This window comes from Aquarana catesbeiana, linkage group LG05 (assembly GCF_042186555.1).
Source record: "Aquarana catesbeiana isolate 2022-GZ linkage group LG05, ASM4218655v1, whole genome shotgun sequence".
Classification (NCBI taxonomy): Eukaryota; Metazoa; Chordata; class Amphibia; order Anura; family Ranidae; genus Aquarana; species Aquarana catesbeiana.
In genome coordinates, this window is record NC_133328.1 from 653,375,041 (window position 1) to 653,400,492 (window position 25,452).

The 25,452-nt window shown below is 54.1% G+C and overlaps 1 protein-coding gene across 3 annotated transcripts in view; it reads right to left on the minus strand.

The window, feature by feature from the left end:
* Positions 1-20,974: 20,974 nt before the first annotated feature.
* The window catches only part of SLC4A2 (solute carrier family 4 member 2), a 73,219-nt gene continuing 68,741 nt past the window's right edge, over positions 20,975-25,452 (minus strand). For all 3 annotated transcript variants that reach the window (XM_073632600.1, XM_073632601.1, XM_073632602.1), the window contains exon 22: positions 20,975-21,512. In XM_073632600.1, the coding sequence (XP_073488701.1) occupies positions 21,432-21,512 (81 nt within the window). In that variant the 3' untranslated portion in view covers positions 20,975-21,431. The remainder of the gene's footprint in view (positions 21,513-25,452) is intronic.

Consider the following 25,452-nt stretch of genomic DNA (forward strand, 5'->3'; position numbering starts at 1 on the left):
ACCACCCAGATCCACTGACCCAGGGTCCTCCTGAGACCACCCAGATCCACTGACCCAGGGTTCTCCTGAGACCACCCAGATCCACCGATCCAGGGTTCTTCTGAGACCACCCTGATCCACTGACCCAGGGTTCTCCTGAGACCACCCAGATCCACTGACCCAGGGTTCTCCTGAGACCACCCTGATCCACTGACCCAGGGTTCTCCTGAGACCACCCAGATCCACTGACCCTGGGTTCTCCTGAGACCACCCAGATCCACTGACCCAAGGTTCTCCTGAGACCACCCAGATCCACTGACCCAAGGTTCTCCTGAGACCACCCAGATCCACTGACCCAGGGTTCTCCTGAGACCACCCAGATCCACTGACCCAGGGTTCTCCTGAGACTATCCAGATCCACTGACCCAGGGTTCTCCTGAGACTATCCAGATCCACTGACCCAGGGTTCTCCTGAGACTATCCAGATCCACTGACCCAGGGTTCTCCTGAGACTATCCAGATCCACTGACCCAGGGTTCTCCTGAGACTATCCAGATCCACTGACCCAGGGTTCTTCTGAGATCACCCAAATCCACTGACCCAGGGTTCTTCTGAGACCACCCAGATCCACTGACCCAGGGTTCTCCTGAGACCACCCAGATCCACTGACCCAGGGTTCTCCCGATACCATCCAGATCCACTGACCCAGGGTTCTCCCGAGACCATCCAGATCCACTGACACAGGATTCTCCTGAGGCCAACCAGATCCAGTGACCATCCATACCCACTGACCCAGGGTTCTCCTGAGACCACCCAGATCCACTGACCCAGGGTTCTCCCGATACCATCCAGATCCACTGACCCAGGGTTCTCCCGATACCATCCAGATCCACTGACCCAGGGTTCTCCCAAGACCATCCAGATCCACTGACACAGGATTCTCCCGAGACCATCCAGATCCACTGACACAGGATTCTCCTGAGGCCAACCAGATCCAGTGACCATCCATACCCACTGACCCAGGTTTCTCCTGAGACCATCCAGATCCACTGACCCAGGGTTCTCCTGAGACCACCCAGATCCACTGACACGGGATTCTCCTGAGACCAACCAGATCCACTGACCAATCAGATCCACTAACCCAAGGTCTACTAGAAACTAGTCAAATCCAATGCTCAGTGACAAACCAGATCCACTTGCCCGGTGTCTCTGAGAAACCACTCCAGTTCAATGGGCCAATGTCCAACCAAATCCATTGACCCAGCGTACTCTGGAGACTATCAGGATTCACTTGCCCAATGTCACCCATAAACCATTCATATTTATATATTTTCAGCGGCCACGGCATTCCTCCCAATGTCGGGGAGGTGGAGTTGTGTGTTGTCACATAAGGTGGAGCTGTGCAGCAGCACACTGAAACCCACATACAGCCCGAGAAAGGGGGTGTAGTGAGGGCTGTACTGTGTGGGGGAAGATAGATTAAAGCTACAGAAAAGTTGTTGAGTTCAACCTATGGAAACACTTCCTGAATGTTCTGATGTCTGACCTCCTCCCCGAGCGTTCTTGTGTCTGACCTCCTCCCTGAGCGTTCCCGTGTTTGACCTCCTCCCCAAGCATTCCCGTGTCTGACCTCCTCCCTGAGCGTTCTCGTGTTTGACCTCCTCCCTGAGCATTCTCGTGTTTGACCTCCTCCCCAAGCGTTCCCGTGTCTGACCTCCTCCCTGAGCGTTCCCGTGTCTGACCTCCTCCCTGAGCGTTCCCGTATCTGACCTCCTCCCTGAGCGTTCCCGTGTCTGACCTCTTCCCTGAGCGTTCCCGTGTCTGACCTCTTCCCTGAGCGTTCCCGTGTCTGACCTCCTCCCTGAGCGTTCTGATGTCTGACCTCCTCCCTGAGCGTTCCCGTGTCTGACCTCCTCCCTGAGCGTTCCCGTGTCTGACCTCCTCCCTGAGCGTTCTGATGTCTGACCTCCTCCCCCAGCATTTTCGTGTCTGACCTCCTCCCCGAGCTTTCTGATGTCTGTCCTCTTCCCCGAGCATTCTCGTGTCTGACCTCCTCCCTGAGCGTTCCCGTGTCTGACCTCCTCCCCGAGCGTTCTCGTGTCTGACCTCCTCCCTGAGCGTTCTCGTGTCTGACCTCCTCCCCGAGTGTTCTCCAAGTCTGACCTCCTCCCCGAATGTTCTCCAAGTCTGACCTCCTCCCCGAGCGTTCTCGTGTCTGACCTCTTCCCCGCACGTTCCCGTGTCCGACCTCCTCCCCCAGCGTTCTTGTGTCTGACCTCCCTCCCTGTGTGTTCTCGTGTCTGACCTCCTCCCCGAGCGTTCCCGTGTCTGACCTCCTCCCCGAGCGTTCTCGTGTCTGACCTCCTCCCTGTGTGTTCCCGTGTCTGACCTCCCCGAGCGTTCTCGTGTCTGACCTCCTCCCCGAGCGTTCTCGTGTCTGACCTCCTCTCCGAGCGTTCTCGTGTCTGACCTCTTCCCCGCGCGTTCTCGTGTCTGACCTCCTCCCCGAGCATTCTCATGTCTGACCTCCTCCCCGAGCGTTCTCGTGTCTGACCTCCTCTCCGAGCGTTCTCGTGTCTGACCTCTTCCCCGCGCGTTCTCGTGTCTGACCTCCTCCCCGAGCGTTTTCGTGTCTGACCTCCTCTCCGAGCGTTCTCGTGTCTGACCTCCTCTCCGAGCGTTCTCGTGTCTGACCTCCTCTCCGAGCGTTCCCGTGTCTGACCTCTTCCCCGTGCGTTCTCGTGTCTGACCTCTCCGAGCGTTCTCGTGTCTGACCTCTCCGAGCGTTCTCGTGTCTGACCTCCTCCCTCTGTAGTGGAGTACGTCGCTCCCCTCTTCATTCATGTGGGGGAAGATAGATTAAAGCTACAGAAAAGTTGTTGAGTTCAACCTATGGAAACACTTCCTGAATGTTCTGATGTCTGACCTCCTCCCCGAGCGTTCTTGTGTCTGACCTCCTCCCTGAGCGTTCCCGTGTTTGACTTCCTCCCCAAGCATTCCCGTGTCTGACCTCCTCCCTGAGCGTTCTCGTGTTTGACCTCCTCCCTGAGCATTCTCGTGTTTGACCTCCTCCCCAAGCGTTCCCGTGTCTGACCTCCTCCCTGAGCGTTCCCGTGTCTGACCTCCTCCCTGAGCGTTCCCGTGTCTGACCTCCTCCCTGAGCGTTCCCGTGTCTGACCTCTTCCCTGAGCGTTCCCGTGTCTGACCTCTTCCCTGAGCGTTCCCGTGTCTGACCTCCTCCCTGAGCGTTCTGATGTCTGACCTCCTCCCTGAGCGTTCCCGTGTCTGACCTCCTCCCTGAGCGTTCCCGTGTCTGACCTCCTCCCTGAGCGTTCCCGTGTCTGACCTCCTCCCTGAGCGTTCCCGTGTCTGACCTCCTCCCTGAGCGTTCTGATGTCTGACCTCCTCCCCCAGCATTTTCGTGTCTGACCTCCTCCCCGAGCTTTCTGATGTCTGTCCTCTTCCCCGAGCATTCTCGTGTCTGACCTCCTCCCTGAGCGTTCCCGTGTCTGACCTCCTCCCCGAGCGTTCTCGTGTCTGACCTCCTCCCCGAGCGTTCTCGTGTCTGACCTCCTCCCCGAGCGTTCTCGTGTCTGACCTCCTCCCCGAGCGTTCTCGTGTCTGACCTCCTCCCCGAGCATTCTCGTGTCTGACCTCCTCCCCGAGCGTTCTGATGTCTGACCTCCTCCCCGAGCATTCTCGTGTCTGACCTCCTCCCCTAGCATTCTGATGTCTGACCTCCTCCCCGAGCGTTCCCGTGTCTGACCTCCTCCCCGAGCGTTTTCGTGACTGACCTCCTCCCCGAGCGCTCCGGTGTCTGACCTCCTCCCCGAGCGTTCCGGTGTCTGACCTCCTCCCCGAGCGTTCCGTTGTCTGACCTCCTCCCCGAGCGTTCTCGTATCTGACCTCCTCCCCGAGCATTCTCCGAGTCTGACCTCCTCGCCGAGCGTTCTTGTGTCTGACCTCTTCCCCGCACGTTCCCGTGTCCGACCTCCTCCCCCAGCGTTCTCGTGTCTGACTTCCTCCCCGAGCGTTCTCGTGTCTGACCTCCTCCCCGAGCGTTCTCGTGTCTGACCTCCTCCCCGAGCGTTCTCGTGTCTGACCTCCTCCCCGAGCGTTCTCCGAGTCTGACCTCCTCCCCGAGCGTTCTCGTGTCTGACCTCCTCCCCGAGCGTTCTCCGTGTCTGACCTCCCCGAGCGTTCTGATGTCTGACCTCCTCCCCGAGCGTTCTCGTGTCTGACCTCCTCCCCGAGCGTTCTCCGTGTCTGACCTCCCCGAGCGTTCTCGTGTCTGACCTCCTCCCAGAGCGTTCCCGTGTCTGACCTCCCCCCCGAGTGTTCTCGTGTCTGACCTCCTCCCTGTGTGTTCTCGTGTCTGACCTCCTCCCCGAGCGTTCTCGTGTCTGACCTCTTCCCCGCACGTTCCCGTGTCCGACCTCCTCCCTGTATGTTCTCGTGTCTGACCTCCTCCCTGTGTGTTCTCGTGTCTGACCTCCTCCCCGAGCGTTCTCGTGTCTGACCTCCTCCCCGAGCGTTCTCGTGTCTGACCTCCTCCCTGTGTGTTCTCGTGTCTGACCTCCTCCCCGAGCATTCCAGTGTCTGACCTCCTCCCCGAGCGTTCCCGTGTCTGACCTCCTCCCCGAGCGTTCCCGTGTCTGACCTCCTCCCCGAGCGTTCCCGTGTCTGACCTCCTCCCCGAGCGTTCCCGTGTCTGACCTCCTCCCCGAGCGTTCCCGTGTCTGACCTCCTCCCCGAGCGTTCCCGTGTCTGACCTCCTCCCCGAGCGTTCCCGTGTCTGACCTCCTCCCCGAGCGTTCTCGTGTCTGACCTCCTCCCCGAGCGTTCCCGTGTCTGACCTCCCCCCCGAGCGTTCTCGTGTCTGACCTCCTCCCTGAGCGTTCTCCGAGTCTGACCTCCTCCCCGAGCGTTCTCGTGTCTGACCTCCTCCCCGAGCGTTCTCGTGTCTGACCTCCTCCCCGAGCGTTCTCGTGTCTGACCTCCTCCCCGAGCGTTCTGATGTCTGACCTCCTCCCCGAGCGTTCCCGTGTCTGACCTCCTCCCCGAGCATTCCCGTGTCTGACCTCCTCCCCGAGCGTTCCCGTGTCTGACCTCCTCCCCGAGCGTTCCCGTGTCTGACCTCCTCCCCGAGCGTTCCCGTGTCTGACCTCCTCCCCGAGCGTTCCCGTGTCTGACCTCCTCCCCGAGCGTTCCCGTGTCTGACCTCCTCCCCGAGCGTTCCCGTGTCTGACCTCCTCCCCGAGCGTTCTCGTGTCTGACCTCCTCCCCGAGCGTTCCCGTGTCTGACCTCCCCCCCGAGTGTTCTCGTGTCTGACCTCCTCCCTGAGCGTTCTCCGAGTCTGACCTCCTCCCCAAGCGTTCTCGTGTCTGACCTCCTCCCCGAGCGTTCTCGTGTCTGACCTCCTCCCCGAGCGTTCTCGTGTCTGACCTCCTCCCCGAGCGTTCTGATGTCTGACCTCCTCCCTGAGCGTTCTCGTGTCTGACCTCCTCCCCGAGCGTTCTCGTGACTGACCTCCTCCCCGAGCGTTCTCGTGTCTGACCTCCTCCCTGAGCGTTCTCGTGTCTGACCTCCTCCCCGAGTGTTCTCCAAGTCTGACCTCCTCCCCGAATGTTCTCCAAGTCTGACCTCCTCCCTGAGCGTTCTCGTGACTGACCTCCTCCCCGAGCGTTCTCGTGACTGACCTCCTCCCTGAGCGTTCCCGTGTCTGACCTCCTCCCTGAGCGTTCTCGTGTCTGACCTCCTCCCTGAGCGTTCTCGTGTCTGACCTCCTCCACGAGTGTTCTCCAAGTCTGACCTCCTCCCCGAATGTTCTCCAAGTCTGACCTCCTCCCCGAGCGTTCTCGTGTCTGACCTCTTCCCCGCACGTTCCCGTGTCCGACCTCCTCCCCCAGCGTTCTTGTGTCTGACCTCCCTCCCTGTGTGTTCTCGTGTCTGACCTCCTCCCCGAGCGTTCCCGTGTCTGACCTCCTCCCCGAGCGTTCTCGTGTCTGACCTCCTCCCCGAGCGTTCTCGTGTCTGACCTCCTCTCCGAGCGTTCTCATGTCTGACCTCCTCCCTGTGTGTTCCCGTGTCTGACCTCCCCGAGCGTTCTCGTGTCTGACCTCCTCCCCGAGCGTTCCCGTGTCTGACCTCCTCCCCGAGCGTTCCCGTGTCTGACCTCCTCCCCGAGCGTTCCCGTGTCTGACCTCCTCCCCGAGCGTTCCCGTGTCTGACCTCCTCCCCGAGCGTTCTCGTGTCTGACCTCCTCCCCGAGCGTTCCCGTGTCTGACCTCCCCCCCGAGTGTTCTCGTGTCTGACCTCCTCCCTGAGCGTTCTCCGAGTCTGACCTCCTCCCCAAGCGTTCTCGTGTCTGACCTCCTCCCCGAGCGTTCTCGTGTCTGACCTCCTCCCCGAGCGTTCTCGTGTCTGACCTCCTCCCCGAGCGTTCTGATGTCTGACCTCCTCCCTGAGCGTTCTCGTGTCTGACCTCCTCCCCGAGCGTTCTCGTGACTGACCTCCTCCCCGAGCGTTCTCGTGTCTGACCTCCTCCCTGAGCGTTCTCGTGTCTGACCTCCTCCCCGAGTGTTCTCCAAGTCTGACCTCCTCCCCGAATGTTCTCCAAGTCTGACCTCCTCCCTGAGCGTTCTCGTGACTGACCTCCTCCCCGAGCGTTCTCGTGACTGACCTCCTCCCCGAGCGTTCTCGTGTCTGACCTCCTCCCTGAGCGTTCTCGTGTCTGACCTCCTCCCCGAGTGTTCTCCAAGTCTGACCTCCTCCCCGAATGTTCTCCAAGTCTGACCTCCTCCCCGAGCGTTCTCGTGTCTGACCTCTTCCCCGCACGTTCCCGTGTCCGACCTCCTCCCCCAGCGTTCTTGTGTCTGACCTCCCTCCCTGTGTGTTCTCGTGTCTGACCTCCTCCCCGAGCGTTCCCGTGTCTGACCTCCTCCCCGAGCGTTCTCGTGTCTGACCTCCTCCCCGAGCGTTCTCGTGTCTGACCTCCTCTCCGAGCGTTCTCATGTCTGACCTCCTCCCTGTGTGTTCCCGTGTCTGACCTCCCCGAGCGTTCTCGTGTCTGACCTCCTCCCCGAGCGTTCTCGTGTCTGACCTCCTCTCCGAGCGTTCTCGTGTCTGACCTCTTCCCCGCGCGTTCTCGTGTCTGACCTCCTCCCCGAGCATTCTCATGTCTGACCTCCTCCCCGAGCGTTCTCGTGTCTGACCTCCTCTCCGAGCGTTCTCGTGTCTGACCTCTTCCCCGCGCGTTCTCGTGTCTGACCTCCTCCCCGAGCGTTCTCGTGTCTGACCTCCTCTCCGAGCGTTCTCGTGTCTGACCTCCTCTCCGAGCGTTCTCGTGTCTGACCTCCTCTCCGAGCGTTCTCGTGTCTGACCTCCTCTCCGAGCGTTCCCGTGTCTGACCTCTTCCCCGTGCGTTCTCGTGTCTGACCTCTCCGAGCGTTCTCGTGTCTGACCTCTCCGAGCGTTCTCGTGTCTGACCTCCTCCCTCTGTAGTGGAGTACGTCGCTCCCCTCTTCATTCACAACAAAAAAAGTGAAGTATAAATAACAACAGACATAGTTTTTGATGTTCTTTATTTAAGAAACGCAAAAAATGCTCCTGCCATGTTCATCTATTGGAATTCATAATGGCCACCAACCCGCCAAATAAGAGAGAACCTTCTGACACAAGTCTCTTTCTGGCACTTCACTCTCATTGGATGACCGCAAAGAGATGGGGGTCTCCTTGGTGTTGGTATTGACCATATATGGTAATGTCTAATGATGTCACCTGGGAGACTCCGCCCATTTGTTTATAACAGCTGTCTTTCAGTGGCAGCATGCTTGGATAAGGGTCTGGTATGGATTTTTTGGTGGGCCTTTTTTCTTTGTGTGGGTGTTCACCGTTAACCTCTATAGCAGACCCTCTTCTAGGATAAGGTTGGTATAGATGAATGGAATGAAGAGGCCGGGAACGGTCATTTAATGGCAGACATACTTAGTAGATGTCACTGTTGGTTGGTGTAGGGGTGGGTTGTGTACATCGTACAGATGGGGGTCAGGGTCCCCCCCAATGGGTTTTATATTTTTAATGTTTCACTTTAAACTTTATTAAAATCTTGGCTCTGCCAACTAGAATTGAAAATGTTTTGGCGTTGGTACATGTCCTCCTCCCCCGTGATCTTTGTTGTTTGCCTACAAAATGGCCAATCGTGTTTAGTTTTCATCCAGAGCTTATTGATTTCAATTGGGTTTGGATTCCTCCTCTCTCCAGAAGCTGGGGATGTCACTTTAGGGAGACTTTGTCCATTCAGGCCCCCCACCCCCATAGTTACCTCTCCAGCAATGCCCATTCTTCCTCAACCGCAGCCAACACAAAATACCTTCTGGGTATGGAGGAGCATGTGACCATAACATAGTGCTAGAACCTAGGAAGACCCCAGCTGAGAACCGGGCCCCTAACACCATGGAGGGGTGTCCTCACCGATCGACTCCAACACCGGTATTGGGTGGTGACTGGGAAAGATCATTGGGGGAGGGGAGGAGGACATTACCCAGATCTGTGAGTTTGTCCTAATTGGGGAGGTGATGAGTCTCTGGAAGAGGTCATCACTGAGCTCCTCATATGTATCATCATCTCCTCCATTCCTCTCTCCTCTGGATGAAGCCACGTGTGACCTCATTCCTACATGATGATGTCACATTCCCAGGAGGGGGTTGTTCTGTGGAGGACGGGATGTGTGATTGGTCATCTTCTCCCTCTTCCCATTATAAATGATTGGAGGAGATTCTGTGCAGATCCCACAAGTCTTCTGTGTGCTGAGCTCCTTTCCCACCTAACCCCCAAATCTCCTCTCCCCTCTCTAGTCTCCTGTCTCTCCGCTCTCCCCTCTAGTCTTCTCTCCTCTCTAGTCTCCCCTCCCCTCTAGTCTCCTCTCCCCTCTAGTCTTCTCTCTCCTCTCTCCCCTCTCTCCTCACCCCTCTCTAGTCTCCTGTCTCTCCGCTCTCCCCTCTAGTCTTCTCTCCTCTCTAGTCTCCTCTCCCCTCTAGTCTTCTCTCCTCTCTCCCCTCTCTCCTCTCTAGTCTCCTCTCCCCTCTAGTCTTCTCTCCTCTCTCTCCTCTCTCCCCTCTCTCCTCTCTAGTCTTCTCTCCTCTCTCTCCTCTCTCCTCTCTAGTCTCCTCTCCCCTCTAGTCTTCTCTCCTCTCTCTCCTCTCTCCTCTCTAGTCTCCTCTCCCCTCTAGTCTTCTCTCTCCTCTCTCCCCTCTCTCCTCTCCCCTCTCTAGTCTCCTGTCTCTCCGCTCTCCCCTCTAGTCTTCTCTCCTCTCTCCCCTCTCTCCTCTCTAGTCTCCTCTCCCCTCTAGTCTTCTCTCCTCTCTCTCCTCTCTCCCCTCTCTCCTCTCTAGTCTCCTCTCCCCTCTAGTCTTCTCTCTCCTCTCTCCCCTCTCTCCTCTCTAGTCTCCTCTCCCCTCTAGTCTTCTCTCCTCTCTAGTCTCCCCTCCCCTCTAGTCTTCTCTCCCCTCTCTCCTCTCTAGTCTCCTCTCCCCTCTAGTCTTCTCTCTCCTCTCTCCCCTCTCTCCTCACCCCTCTCTAGTCTCTTGTCTCTCCGCTCTCCCCTCTAGTCTTCTCTCCTCTCTAGTCTCCTCTCCCCTCTAGTCTTCTCTCCCCTCTCTCCTCACCCCTCTCTAGTCTCCTGTCTCTCCGCTCTCCCCTCTAGTCTCCTCTCCTCTCTCTAGTCTCCTGTCTCTCCGCTCTCCCCTCTAGTCTTCTCTCCCCTCTCCAGTCTTCTCTCCCCTCTCCAGTCTTCTCTCCCCTCTCTAGTCTCCTCTCTCTAATCTCCTCTCCTCTCCCCTCTCTAGTCTCCTGTCTCTCCGCTCTCCCCTCTAGTCTCCTCTCCCCTCTCTAGTCTCCTCTCCCCTCTCTAGTCTCCTCTCCCCTCTCTAGTCTCCTCTCTCCTCTCCCCTCTCTAGTCTCCTGTCTCTCCGGTCTCCCCTCCAGTCTTCTCTCCCCTCTCTAGTCTCCTCTCCCCTCTCTAGTCTCCTCTCTCCTCTCCCCTCTCTAGTCTCCTGTCTCTCCGCTCTCCCCTCTAGTCTTCTCTCCTCTCTCTCCTCTCTCCCCTCTCTCCTCTCTAGTCTCCTCTCCCCTCTAGTCTTCTCTCCTCTCTCTCCTCTCTCCCCTCTCTCCTCTCTAGTCTCCTCTCCCCTCTAGTCTTCTCTCTCCTCTCTCCCCTCTCTCCTCACCCCTCTCTAGTCTCCTGTCTCTCCGCTCTCCCCTCTAGTCTTCTCTCCTCTCTAGTCTCCCCTCCCCTCTAGTCTTCTCTCCCCTCTCTCCTCTCTAGTCTCCTCTCCCCTCTAGTCTTCTCTCTCCTCTCTCCCCTCTCTCCTCTCCCCTCTCTAGTCTCCTGTCTCTCCGCTCTCCCCTCTAGTCTTCTCTCCTCTCTCTCCTCTCTCCCCTCTCTCCTCTCTAGTCTCCTCTCCCCTCTAGTCTTCTCTCCTCTCTCTCCTCTCTCCCCTCTCTCCTCTCTAGTCTCCTCTCCCCTCTAGTCTTCTCTCTCCTCTCTCCCCTCTCTCCTCACCCCTCTCTAGTCTCCTGTCTCTCCGCTCTCCCCTCTAGTCTTCTCTCCTCTCTAGTCTCCCCTCCCCTCTAGTCTTCTCTCTCCTCTCTCCCCTCTCTCCTCACCCCTCTCTAGTCTCCTGTCTCTCCGCTCTCCCCTCTAGTCTCCTCTCCCCTCTCTAGTCTCCTCTCCTCTCTCTAGTCTCCTGTCTCTCCGCTCTCCCCTCTAGTCTCCTCTCCCCTCTCTAGTCTACTCTCCCCTCTCTAGTCTCCTCTCCCCTCTCTAGTCTCCTGTCTCTCCGGTCTCCCCTCCAGTCTTCTCTCCCCTCTCTAGTCTCCTCTCTCCTCTCCCCTCTCTAGTCTCCTGTCTCTCCGGTCTCCCCTCCAGTCTTCTCTCCCCTCTCTAGTCTCCTCTCCTCTCTCTAGTCTCCTCTCCTCTCCCCTCTCTAGTCTCCTGTCTCTCCGCTCTCCCCTCTAGTCTCCTCTCCCCTCTCTAGTCTCCTGTCTCTCTGGTCTCCCCTCTAGTCTTCTCTCCCCTCTCTAGTCTCCTCTCTCCTCTCTCCTCTCCCCTCTCTAGTCTCCTGTCTCTCTGGTCTCCCCTCTAGTCTTCTCTCCCCTCTCTAGTCTCCTCTCTAGTCTCCTCTCTCCTCTCTAGTCTCCTCTCCCATCTCTCCTCTCCCCTCTCTAGTCTCCTCTCCCCTCTCTAGTCTCCTCTCCCCTCTCTAGTCTCCTCTCCCCTCTCTAGTCTCCTCTCCCCTCTCTAGTCTCCTCTCCCCTCTCTCCTCCCCCCTCTCTAGTCTCCTCTCCCCTCTCTCCTCCCCCCTCTCTAGTCTCCTCTCCCCTCTCCCCCTCTAGTCTCCTCTCCCCTCTCCCCCTCTAGTCTCCTCTCCCCTCTCTAGTCTCCTGTCTCTCCGCTCTTCCCTCTCTAGTCTCCTCTCTTCCCTCTCTAGTCTCCTCTCTTGCCTCTCTAGTCTCCTCTCCCCTCTCTAGTCTCCTCTCCCCTCTCTAGTCTCCTCTCCCCTCTCTAGTCTCCTCTCCCCTCTCTAGTCTCCTCTCCCCTCTCTAGTCTCCTCTCTCCTCTCCCCTCTCTAGTCTCCTCTCTCCTCTCCCCTCTCTAGTCTCCTCTCCCCTTTCTAGCCTCCTCTCCCCTCTCTAGTCCCCTCTCTCCTCTCCCCTCTCTAGTCTCCTCTCCCCTCTCTAGTCTCCTCTCCCCTCTCTAGTCTCCTCTCCCCTCTCTAGTCTCCTCTCTCCTCCTCCCCTCTCTAGTCTCCTCTCTCCTCTCCTCCCCTCTCTAGTCTCCTCTCCCCTCTCTAGTCTCCTCTCTCCTCTAGTCTCCTCTCTAGTCTCCTCTCTCCCCTCTCTAGTCTCCTCTCTCCCCTCTCTAGTCTCCTCTCTCCTCCTCCCCTCTGCTCCCTACTCTGTGCTCCCCCCTCACCTTTGTGCTCTCCTCTCTGCTGTCAATCACCTGTTCACTGATATCACACTTTGTGGTGTGTATCAGAGAGCGCCCCCTGGTGTGTATCAGAGAACGTGTATCAGAGAGCGCCCCCTGGTGTGTATCAGAGAACGTGTATCAGAGAGCGCCCCCTGGTGTGTATCAGAGAACGTCTATCAGAGAGCGCCCCCTGGTGTGTATCAGAACGTGTATCAGAGAGCGCCCCCTGGTGTGTATCAGAGAACGTGTATCAGAGAGCGCCCCCTGGTGTGTATCAGAGAACGTGTATCAGAGAGCGCCCCCTGGTGTGTATCAGAGAACGTGTATCAGAGAGCGCCCCCTGGTGTGTATCAGAACGTGTATCAGAGAGCGCCCCCTGGTGTGTATCAGAGAACGTGTATCAGAGAGCGCCCCCTGGTGTGTATCAGAGAGCGTGTATCAGAGAGCGCCCCCTGGTGTGTATCAGAGAACGTCTATCAGAGAGCGCCCCCTGGTGTGTATCAGAGAACGTGTATCAGAGAGCGCCCCCTGGTGTGTATCAGAGAACGTGTATCAGAGAGCGCCCCCTGGTGTGTATCAGAGAACGTGTATCAGAGAGCGCCCCCTGGTGTGTATCAGAGAGCGCCCCCTGGTGTGTATCAGAGAACGTGTATCAGAGAGCGCCCCCTGGTGTGTATCAGAGAACGTGTATCAGAGAGCGCCCCCTGGTGTGTATCAGAGAACGTGTATCAGAGAGCGCCCCCTGGTGTGTATCAGAGAACGTGTATCAGAGAGCGCCCCCTGGTGTGTATCAGAGAACGTGTATCAGAGAGCGCCCCCTGGTGTGTATTAGAACATGTATCAGAGAGCGCCCCCTGGTGTGTATCAGAGAACGTGTATCAGAGAGCGCCCCCTGGTGTGTATCAGAGAACGTGTATCAGAGAGCGCCCCCTGGTGTGTATCAGAGAACGTGTATCAGAGAGCGCCCCCTGGTGTGTATCAGAGAACGTGTATCAGAGAGCGCCCCCTGGTGTGTATCAGAACGTGTATCAGAGAGCGCCCCCTGGTGTGTATCAGAGAACGTCTATCAGAGAGCGCCCCCTGGTGTGTATCAGAACGTGTATCAGAGAGCGCCCCCTGGTGTGTATCAGAGAACGTGTATCAGAGAGCGCCCCCTGGTGTGTATCAGAGAACGTGTATCAGAGAGCGCCCCCTGGTGTGTATCAGAACGTGTATCAGAGAGCGCCCCCTGGTGTGTATCAGAGAACGTGTATCAGAGAGCGCCCCCTGGTGTGTATCAGAGAACGTGTATCAGAGAGCGCCCCCTGGTGTGTATCAGAGAGCGCCCCCTGGTGTGTATCAGAGAGCGCCCCCTGGTGTGTATCAGAGAACGTGTATCAGAGAGCGCCCCCTGGTGTGTATCAGAGAACGTGTATCAGAGAGCGCCCCCTGGTGTGTATCAGAGAACGTGTATCAGAGAGCGCCCCCTGGTGTGTATCAGAGAACGTGTATCAGAGAGCGCCCCCTGGTGTGTATTAGAACATGTATCAGAGAGCGCCCCCTGGTGTGTATCAGAGAACGTGTATCAGAGAGCGCCCCCTGGTGTGTATCAGAGAACGTGTATCAGAGAGCGCCCCCTGGTGTGTATCAGAGAGCGCCCCCTGGTGTGTATCAGAACGTGTATCAGAGAGCGCCCCCTGGTGTGTATCAGAGAACGTGTATCAGAGAGCGCCCCCTGGTGTGTATCAGAGAACGTGTATCAGAGAGCGCCCCCTGGTGTGTATCAGAACGTGTATCAGAGAGCGCCCCCTGGTGTGTATCAGAGAACGTGTATCAGAGAGCGCCCCCTGGTGTGTATCAGAACGTGTATCAGAGAGCGCCCCCTGGTGTGTATCAGAACGTGTATCAGAGAGCGCCCCCTGGTGTGTATCAGAGAACGTGTATCAGAGAGCGCCCCCTGGTGTGTATCAGAGAACGTGTATCAGAGAGCGCCCCCTGGTGTGTATCAGAGAACGTGTATCAGAGAGCGCCCCCTGGTGTGTATCAGAGAACGTGTATCAGAGAGCGCCCCCTGGTGTGTATCAGAGAACGTGTATCAGAGAGCGCCCCCTGGTGTGTATCAGAGAACGTGTATCAGAGAGCGCCCCCTGGTGTGTATCAGAACGTGTATCAGAGAGCGCCCCCTGGTGTGTATCAGAACGTGTATCAGAGAGCGCCCCCTGGTGTGTATCAGAGAACGTGTATCAGAGAGCGCCCCCTGGTGTGTATCAGAACGTGTATCAGAGAGCGCCCCCTGGTGTGTATCAGAGAACGTGTATCAGAGAGCGCCCCCTGGTGTGTATCAGAACGTGTATCAGAGAGCGCCCCCTGGTGTGTATCAGAGAACGTGTATCAGAGAGCGCCCCCTGGTGTGTATCAGAACGTGTATCAGAGAGCGCCCCCTGGTGTGTATCAGAACGTGTATCAGAGAGCGCCCCCTGGTGTGTATTAGAACATGTATCAGAGAGCGCCCCCTGGTGTGTATCAGAGAACGTGTATCAGAGAGCGCCCCCTGGTGTGTATCAGAGAACGTGTATCAGAGAGCGCCCCCTGGTGTGTATCAGAACGTGTATCAGAGAGCGCCCCCTGGTGTGTATCAGAGAACGTGTATCAGAGAGCGCCCCCTGGTGTGTATCAGAGAACGTGTATCAGAGAGCGCCCCCTGGTGTGTATCAGAGAACGTGTATCAGAGAGCGCCCCCTGGTGTGTATCAGAGAACGTGTATCAGAGAGCGCCCCCTGGTGTGTATCAGAACGTGTATCAGAGAGCGCCCCCTGGTGTGTATCAGAGAACGTGTATCAGAGAGCGCCCCCTGGTGTGTATCAGAGAACGTGTATCAGAGAGCGCCCCCTGGTGTGTATCAGAGAACGTGTATCAGAGAGCGCCCCCTGGTGTGTATCAGAGAACGTGTATCAGAGAGCGCCCCCTGGTGTGTATCAGAGAACGTGTATCAGAGAGCGCCCCCTGGTGTGTATCAGAGAACGTGTATCAGAGAGCGCCCCCTGGTGTGTATCAGAGAACGTGTATCAGAGAGCGCCCCCTGGTGTGTATCAGAGAACGTGTATCAGAGAGCGCCCCCTGGTGTGTATCAGAGAACGTGTATCAGAGAGCGCCCCCTGGTGTGTATCAGCCACATAGAAGTGGGGGGACCTTCATTGTCTTCCCTCTGGTTATGTATCTGAACCCCCCCCCATACCGATATAGAGAAGACATCACACTGAGGTGACCTCTCCTATGAGGCAGGGTATAGAGAAGATGTCATATAGAGGTGGCCTCCCCTATGCAGCCAGGTATAGGGCAGACATTACACTGAGGTGGCCTCTCCTGCGAGGCTGGGTATAGAGAAGGTATGACACCAAGGTGGCCTCTCCTGTGAGGCTGGGTATAGGGCAGATGTCACACTGAGGTGGCCTCTCCTATGAGGCCAGGTATAGGGCAGACATTACACTGAGGTGGCCTCTCCTGCGAGGCTGGGTATAGGGCAGATGTCACACTGAGGTGGCCTCTCCTATGAGGCCAGGTATAGGGCAGACATTACACTGAGGTGGCCTCTCCTGCGAGGCTGGGTATAGGGCAGATGTCACACTGAGGTGGCCTCCCCTATGCAGCCAGGTATAGGGCAGACATTACATTGAGGTGGCCTCTCCTGTGAGGCTGGGTATAGGGCAGATGTCACACTGAGGTGGCCTCTCCTGCGAGGCTGGGTATAGAGAGGACATCACACTGAGGTGGCCTTTCCTATGAGGCCGGGTATAGAGAAGGTATGACACCAAGGTGGCCTCTCCTGTGAGGCTGGGTATTGGGCAGAAATCACACTGAGGTGGCCTCTCCTATGAAGCCCAGTATAGAGAAGATGTCATACTGAGCTGGCCTCCCCTAAGAATCCAGGTATAGGGCGGATGTCACACTAAGGTGGCCTCTCCTATGCAGCCAGGTATAAAGCAGATATCATACTGAGGTGGCCTCCTGCGAGGCCGGGTATAGGGCAGATTTCACACCAAGGTTGCCTCTATAAGGCCGGGTATAGAGAAGATAACACTGAGGTGGCCTCTCCTGCGAGGTCGGGTATAGAGAAGACATCACACTGGGGTTGCCTCCCCTATGAGGCCAAATAATAAGAGTTCTATACTTCCCATACATTCCTTTACTTGGTGTCCATTGAGGGAGGCAGGAATTCAGAAACATCCAGGTTTCATAGTACCACCTACAGGAAGTATAAAAAAAAAACCTATAAGCCGCCCCCGAATAACCCCTCCAAATACACCCAGCCTGCCTCCATCTTGTCAAATACAATAGCAGGACAAGTAAAAACACAGAGGGGGTTGGGACATTTGTCCAAGTGAGGATTGGGCGACGGAGGCTAGGAACAGTCCGCAACTTAGAACTACCTGAAGGAGCAACACCCAAATTTGAGCCAGATGAGAAGTCCTCTGCAGGATAAGGGAGGCTGCCAATGGAGGCCACAGAAGATTAGCCTGACCAGGAGAAAAGAAATGACTGCCAGGGGGCAATGACTCCACCAAAAGGAAGACTGACCATCAGGAAGCCGGAAAAACAAAACAGGTGGAACAACGTAACTACTAGATTAGGAAGAAATAGACCAACTACATGAGATGGTCACCAGACGGGAAGACTGGAATGAGCTGCTAGGAGAAAAATCCACCAAAGGTAACCTTGGACAGAAAACAGGTCCACAGGAAAAGACAGCTGGTCTGTTAGTGAAGGGTGGAGCCTTGGGGTTCTGGGAAGAAAGTTTCTGTGATAAGGCGATATCCAAAGAATGTGAGAATCATCACAGTGTAATGTCTCATGTGGACAGAGAAGTGCCCCTGAGACTGGAGGAGAACTAAAAGGAACCAACCCTGAAGAAGGTGCACTAGAGGACTCTTACAAATGTAATCAGTGTTGTAAGGTAGTATACAAACCCAGACTGGTACAAGGAACACTAGACAAATGCAAATGGATGGACAAGACTATATATAGCAACACCCTAAAGTGTCCCTGGGGTCTGACATAGGAACATGTAGGAGATGAGCAGCTCTCAATCACACAAGACTCTACAACTGGTGCAGCAACCATCAACTGAGGCCAATGCATGGTCTCTGAGGAAGACATTGTGGTGAAGACTCCCCAACGTCATTCAGCGTAGTGACCAAACCCCTTGTCCTGTCATGGGAAGGATTCCCAAACCTTCCCACAGGTGAAGGTCCTGCAACATCTAGGTCAGGGCTCTCCAAACTTTCTAAATAAAGGCCCAGTTTACTGTTCTTCAGACTTTAGGGGGGTAGGAATTTTGCACCAGCATTGGTGTCATTGAGCCCCATTGTTGGTGTCATTGGGAGGAACTGTGCCCCATTGTTTGTGTCATTGGGAGGATTTTGCCCCATTATTGGTGTCGTGAGGAATTGTGCTTTATTGTGGTTTTCATTGTGCCCCAATGTTGGTGTTATTGGGAGGAATTGTGCCCCATTGTTTGTGTCATTGGTAGGAATTGTGCACCATCATTGGTTTTATTGGACCCCATGGTTGGTGTTATTGGGATGACCTGTGCCCCATTGTTTGTGTCATTGGGAGGAATTGTGCCTCATTTTGTTGCCATTGGGAGGACCTCTGCTCCATCATTGATGTCATTGTGAGGAATTGTGCCCCATTGTTTGTGTCATTGGGAGGAATTGTTCCTCAATTGTTGGTGTCATTGGGAGGAATTGTGCCCCAATATTGGTTTCATTGGAAGGAATAGTGCCCCATTGTTGGTGGTATTGGGAGTAACTGCTCAATTATTGGTGTCATTGGGAAGAATTGTGCCCCTTCGTTGGTGTCAGTGAATGAAATAGTGGCTCAAAAGCTGGATAAAAGCAAGCAAAGGGCTGCATCTGGCCCCTGGGTCACAGTTTGACATCACCTAGATCAGTGGTCTCCAAACTGTTGAGGATGACCCCATACAATTAGGGGTTCTAGATTGCAGCCATAAGATCCTTCTGGGGATACCCAGTAAACACACATGGAACCACTAGGGGCATATGGACTGAGGTCATCCCTGGCAGTGGGACTTTCCTCTGGGTGTCTTAGGAGACGTTGCTTCGGCACAACTGTAAAACAACTAAGTTCCACATGAAGCCAGGCCTCAGGTACTCACAGCTTGTGCCAAGGAGTGTTTAAGTTGGGCAGAGGTGAAGGGGTCCCTGTAGGCAGGTGGTGGGAATAGACTGGAGACCCACATGTAGCCTCAGGAACAGGAGCAGGTTGATGCTTTCTCCCAGTAGGTAATGTTGGTCCCTCAGCCATTACCCCTCGTCCAGTAAAACCAGAGGTGGTGGGCAATTTTGAAAGGGGCCCGGCCGATCAGACTCTGAGGTGGCTCCCGATGCTCAGCCCGATCAGTCTACAGGGACAGGGTCACCCCTGAGGTAGTGCCACAGCTCTGGACCCAGAAAGTTCTCTGCAGTCTGGAAGGCACCAAAATGCAAAGCCCCATGCCCAGAGGTCCAGGCTAACCTTCCACATCCAGTCCAGGGGGGTCCAGGTATGACCTCCAAAGTCAGGCTGAGGAAGATCTTCATTACAGTTGAGGAAGAAACGAAGGCCAGCAAAAAATAGATCTTCTTCTGCAGAGCTGAACAAAGGCTGTAGAACCTTCTGGGACACCAGCAAAAAAAACTGAGGCATGCTGGTTAGAGGAGGAGTTATACGGGGGGCTGGCTTACAGTTTTTTCTGTTTGTCAGTGACCTCCATTTCCTGTAGGCACCAATATAACCCAACTATATCTGTATTCTTGTGTCCCTTAATAAGAAATACCAGTTGATGCAGAAATCTTGTGAGCTGATAACTTCCTTTGTTCTCGGCATGTGCCGACTGTTATCAGTCACATTGCTGTCAGCTCTTCCTGTGAACTATAGAGTACCTCCCCCTACATTAGGGAGAAGAGGAGAGGGGGAGGTGTTCTGTAGTCTTGCCCTAGGGTGACAACACTGATCCTCCATAGATACAGTACAGTGGGCATTGTGACCTAAGGACAGGAAGTGTGTTATTACTGGCAGGATCACCACCCTGATCCTCCGTAGATACAGTGCAGTGAGCATTCTAGTACCAAATATATAATGAGTATTGGTGGGATTATAAGGTGCTATACCAATTGACCAAACACAACAGTTCAAATTCTGTAATATTTATTACAAATCATTTTTATAATCCATAGAAAAGTTCCACAAAATCTTTTATTGTCAACATCCTCTGTAATTATTGTACGTGTATTCACTCATGTACTCACGGTCCTCTGTGCATTTTCTTCTACAGGTTTCGCTGTATGGCTTCTTCAGGATGTGTGCATACAGGTCACCACATACAGTCCTCTATGCATTTTCTTCTACAGGTTTCGCTGTATGGCTTCTTCAGGATGTGTGCATACAGGATAACACATACAGACCATCCTCTCCACAACCAGATCCACACCAAGGAGGTGTCAACGAGATGGAAGAGGCTTTACCATGAGCCTGCAAGGAGTGTGTTATAGCTTGTATATATACACACAAAGAGTCCTTGGTTAAATTGCTTTTTCTGCCTTATGACACTTTGGCTCCCCCTACTGGACCGCTTCATTTATGACCTTTGATTCTGGAGTGGATGGTCTGTATGTGGTATCCTGTATGCACACTTCCTGAAGAAGCCATATGGCAAAACATGTAGAAGAAAATGCATAGAGGACCCTGTGAATACACTTGCAATAATTACAGAGGATGTTGATAACAACATTTTTGTGGAACTTTTCTATGGATTTTAAAAATGACTTGTAATAAATATCACAGAATTTTAACTGTTATGTTTGGTCAATTGGTATAGCACCTTTAAAATCCTACCAATACTAACTGGCAGGATCACCACCCTGATCCTCCATAGATACAGTGCAGTGAGCGTTGTCACCTGAGGACAGGAAGTGTATTACTGGCGGGATCACCACCCTGTTCCTCCATAGATACAGTGCAGTGAGCGTTGTCACCTGAGGACAGGAAGTGTATTACTGGCGGGATCACCACCCTGTTCCTCCATAGATACAGTGCAGTGAGCGTTGTCACCTGAGGACAGGAAGTGTGTCACTGGCGGGATCACCACCCTGTTCCTCCATAGATACAGTGGAGAAGTGAGCGTTGTCACCTGAAGACAGGAAGTGTATTACTGGCGGGATCACCACCCTGTTCCTCCATAGATACAGTGCAGTGAGCGTTGTCACCTGAGGACAGGAAGTGTATTACTGGCGGGATCACCACCCTGATCCTCCATAGATACAGTGGAGAAGTGAGCGTTGTCACCTGAAGACAGGAAGTGTATTACTGGCGGGATCACCACCCTGTTCCTCCATAGATACAGTGGAGAAGTGAGCGTTGTCACCTGAAGACAGGAAGTGTATTACTGGCGGGATCACCACCCTGATCCTCCATAGATACAGTGGAGAAGTGAGCGTTGTCACCTGAAGACAGGAAGTGTATTACTGGCGGGATCACCACCCTGTTCCTCCATAGATACAGTGGAGAAGTGAGCGTTGTCACCTGAGGACAGGAAGTGTATTACTGGCGGGATCACCACCCTGATCCTCCATAGATACAGTGGAGAAGTGAGCGTTGTCACCTGAAGACAGGAAGTGTATTACTGGCGGGATCACCACCCTGTTCCTCCATAGATACAGTGGAGAAGTGAGCGTTGTCACCTGAAGACAGGAAGTGTATTACTGGCGGGATCACCACCCTGTTCCTCCATAGATACAGTGGAGAAGTGAGCGTTGTCACCTGAGGACAGGAAGTGTATTACTGGCGGGATCACCACCCTGATCCTCCATAGATACAGTGCATTGAGCGTTGTCACCTGAGGACAGGAAGTGTATTACTGGCGGGATCACCAACAATTCCATCCCCCACATCTGAGGTCGGGTTTCCTCCCCCTCCCGGGGTGCAGTATAGAAGGTTTGGGAGTAACATTGACCGTCACACATGGATAATGATCACACTGACACTTCTACTCATTGATATATTAACACTATTACACATAATACATGATCTGACCAATAATAATACTCTCTATAAATATACTGCTGGCCCCAGTGATTGTCGGTCACCGGGTGTGGCCTGTCCTCCGTCTTGGTAGATTTCGGCAGGAGTATCCTCACCGTACTCTGCCCCGGCGGCGGGGGTTGGGCTTGTCCTAGGATTTGGCACGGCTATCATGATTGTAATCTGCACCTCGGGGGCAGCTGCAGATATTGTCTGTCCTTCATCTATAATGAGCCCTAGGAAGTCCCACCCCTGAACAGCAAAGCTCCACCCCCAAGCAGTGCGCTCTGCCTCTTCTACAGCAGCTTCTATGCAAGATTGCGGGGGAAGGGGATTCTGGGTTCAGGGTTGGTGTGAGGATCACAGGGAATCTTTTGGGTCTCCAGAAGTTCTGCCCAAGGCACAAGGAAGGATTTGGTATTACACCGGCATCGGCATTTCATTATATTCATCGACACCCTCCTGTTCATCGAAGATCGGCTGCACCTCGTCTGCGTCCAACTGGAGGGAGACAAAGATAAGAAGAGTGATGGTTCACAAGAGGTGACAAGAGGTGACAGGTCACAGCCTTACTGGGGTCATAGGGGCCCCATTTATAAAGAGGTGATGGGTCACAATCTTACTGGGGTCATAGGGGCCCCATTTATAAAGAGGTGATGGATCACAGCCTTACTGGGGTCATAGGGGCCCATTTATAAAGAGGTGATGGGTCACAGTCTTACTGGGGTCATAGGGGCCCATTTATAAAGAGGTGATGGATCACAATCTTACTGGGGTCATAGGGGCCCCATTTATAAAGAGGTGATGGATCACAATCTTACTGGGGTCATAGGGGCCCCATTTATAAAGAGGTGATGGGTCACAGTCTTACTGGGGTCATAGGGGCCCATTTATAAAGAGGTAACAGGTCACAGTCTTACTGGGGTCATAGGGGCCCCATTTAGAAAGAGGTGATGGGTCACAGCCTTACTGGGGTCATGGGGGCGCATTTATAAAGAGGTGACCAATCACAGCCTTACTGGGGTCATAGGGGCCCCATTTATAAAGAGGTGATGGATTACAGCCTTACTGGGGTCATAGGGGCCCCATTTATAAAGAGGTGATGGGTCACAATCTTACTGGGGTCATAGGGGCCCATTTATAAAGAGGTGATGGGTCACAGCCTTACTGGGGTCATAGGGGCCCATTTATAAAGAGGTGATGGGTCACAGCCTTACTGGGGTCATAGGGGCCCATTTATAAAGAGGTGACGGGTCACAGTCTTACTGGGGTCATAGGGGCCCATTTATAAAGAGGTGATGGATCACAGCCTTACTGTGGTCATGGGGGCCCATTTATAAAGAGGTGATGGATCACAGTCTTACTGGGGTCATAGGGGCCCATTTATAAAGAGGTGATGGGTCACAGTCTTACTGGGGTCATAGGGGCCCATTTATAAAGAGGTGATGGGTCACAGTCTTACTGGGGTCATAGGGGCCCCATTTATAAAGAGGTGCTAGGTCACAATCTTACTGGGGTCATAGGGGCCCCATTTATAAAGAGGTGATGGGTCACAGCCTTACTGGGGTCATAGGGGCCCATTTATAAAGAGGTGATGGATCACAGCCTTACTGGGGTCATGGGGGCCCATTTATAAAGAGGTGATGGGTCACAGCCTTACTGGGGTCATAGGGCCCCATTTATAAAGAGGTGATGGATCACAGCCTTACTGGGGTCATGGGGGCCCATTTATAAAGAGGTGATGGGTCACAGCCTTACTGGGGTCATAGGGCCCCATTTATAAAGAGGTGATGGATCACAGCCTTACTGGGGTCATAGGGGCCCCATTTATAAAGAGGTGATGGGTCACAATCTTACTGGGGTCATAGGGCCCCATTTATAAAGAGGTGATGGATCACAGCCTTACTGGGGTCATAGGGCCCCATTTATAAAGAGGTGATGGATCACAGCCTTACTGGGGTCATAGGGGCCCATTTATAAAGAGGTGACCAATCACAGCCTTACTGGGGTCATAGGGCCCCATTTATAAAGAGGTGATGGATCACAGCCTTACTAGGGTCATAGGGGCCCCATTTATAAAGAGGTGATGGGTCACAATCTTACTGGGGTCATAGGGCCCCATTTATAAAGAGGTGATGGATCACAGCCTTACTGGGGTCATAGGGCCCCATTTATAAAGAGGTGATGGATCACAGCCTTACTGGGGTCATAGGGGCCCATTTATAAAGAGGTGACCGGTCACAGTCTTACTGGGGTCATAGGGGCCCATTTATAAAGAGGTGATGGGTCACAGCCTTACTGGGGTCATAGGGGCCCCACTTATAAAGAGGTGATGGGTCACAATCTTACTGGGGTCATAGGGGCCCCATTTATAAAGAGGTGATGGATCACAGCCTTACTGGGGTCATAGGGGCCCCATTTATAAAGAGGTGATGGGTCACAGCCTTACTGGGGTCATAGGGGCCCATTTATAAAGAGGTGATGGATCACAGTCTTACTGGGGTCATAGGGGCCCCATTTATAAAGAGGTGATGGGTCACAGCCTTACTGGGGTCATAGGGGCCCATTTATAAAGAGGTGATGGGTCACAGCCTTACTGGGGTCATAGGGGCCCGTTTATAAAGAGGTGATGGGTCACAGTCTTACTGGGGTCATAGGGGCCCCATTTATAAAGAGGTGAAGGGTCACAGCCTTACTGGGGTCATAGGGGCCGATTTATAAAGAGGTGATGGATCACAGTCTTACTGGGGTCATAGGGGCCCCATTTATAAAGAGGTGATGGGTCACAGCCTTACTGGGGTCATAGGGGCCCGTTTATAAAGAGGTGATGGATCACAGTCTTACTGGGGTCATAGGGGCCCCATTTATAAAGAGGTGATGGGTCACAGCCTTACTGGGGTCATAGGGGCCCGTTTATAAAGAGGTGATGGGTCACAGCCTTACTGGGGTCATAGGGGCCCATTTATAAAGAGGTGACGGGTCACAGCCTTACTGGGGTCATGGGGCCCCATTTATAAAGAGGTGATGGGTCACAGCCTTACTGGGGTCATGGGGCCCCATTTATAAAGAGGTGAAGGGTCACAGTCTTACTGGGGTCATAGGGGCCGATTTATAAAGAGGTGATGGGTCACAGTCTTACTGGGGTCATAGGGGCCCATTTATAAAGAGGTGACGGGTCACAGTCTTACTGGGGTCATGGGGCCCCATTTATAAAGAGGTGATGGGTCACAGTCTTACTGGGGTCATAGGGGCCCATTTAAAAAGAGGTGATGGGTCACAGTCTTACTGGGGTCATGGGGCCCCATTTATAAAGAGGTGATGGGTCACAGCCTTACTGGGGTCATGGGGCCCCATTTATAAAGAGGTGATGGATCACAGCCTTACTGGGGTCATAGGGGCCCATTTATAAAGAGGTGATGGGTCACAGTCTTACTGGGGTCATAGGGGCCCATTTATAAAGAGGTGATGGATCACAGCCTTACTGGGGTCATAGGGGCCCATTTATAAAGAGGTGATAGGTCACAATCTTACTGGGGTCATAGGGGCCCCATTTATAAAGAGGTGATGGGTCACAGCCTTACTGGGGTCATGGGGGCCCATTTATAAAGAGGTGATGGATCACAGCCTTACTGGGGTCATAGGGGCCCATTTATAAAGAGGTGATGGGTCACAGCCTTACTGGGGTCATAGGGGCCCCACTTATAAAGAGGTGATGGGTCACAATCTTACTGGGGTCATAGGGGCCCCATTTATAAAGAGGTGATGGATCACAGCCTTACTGGGGTCATAGGGGCCCCATTTATAAAGAGGTGATGGGTCACAGCCTTACTGGGGTCATAGGGGCCCATTTATAAAGAGGTGATGGGTCACAGCCTTACTGGGGTCATAGGGGCCCGTTTATAAAGAGGTGATGGGTCACAGCCTTACTGGGGTCATGGGGCCCCATTTATAAAGAGGTGATGGGTCACAGTCTTACTGGGGTCATAGGAGCCGATTTATAAAGAGGTGATGGATCACAGTCTTACTGGGGTCATAGGGGCCCATTTATAAAGAGGTGATGGGTCACAGCCTTACTGGGGTCATAGGGGCCCATTTATAAAGAGGTGACGGGTCACAGCCTTACTGGGGTCATGGGGCCCCATTTATAAAGAGGTGATGGGTCACAGTCTTACTGGGGTCATAGGGGCCCCATTTATAAAGAGGTGATGGGTCACAGCCTTACTGGGGTCATAGGGGCCGATTTATAAAGAGGTGATGGGTCACAGTCTTACTGGGGTCATAGGGGCCCATTTATAAAGAGGTGACGGGTCACAGTCTTACTGGGGTCATGGGGCCCCATTTATAAAGAGGTGATGGGTCACAGTCTTACTGGGGTCATAGGGGCCCATTTAAAAAGAGGTGATGGGTCACAGTCTTACTGGGGTCATGGGGCCCCATTTAT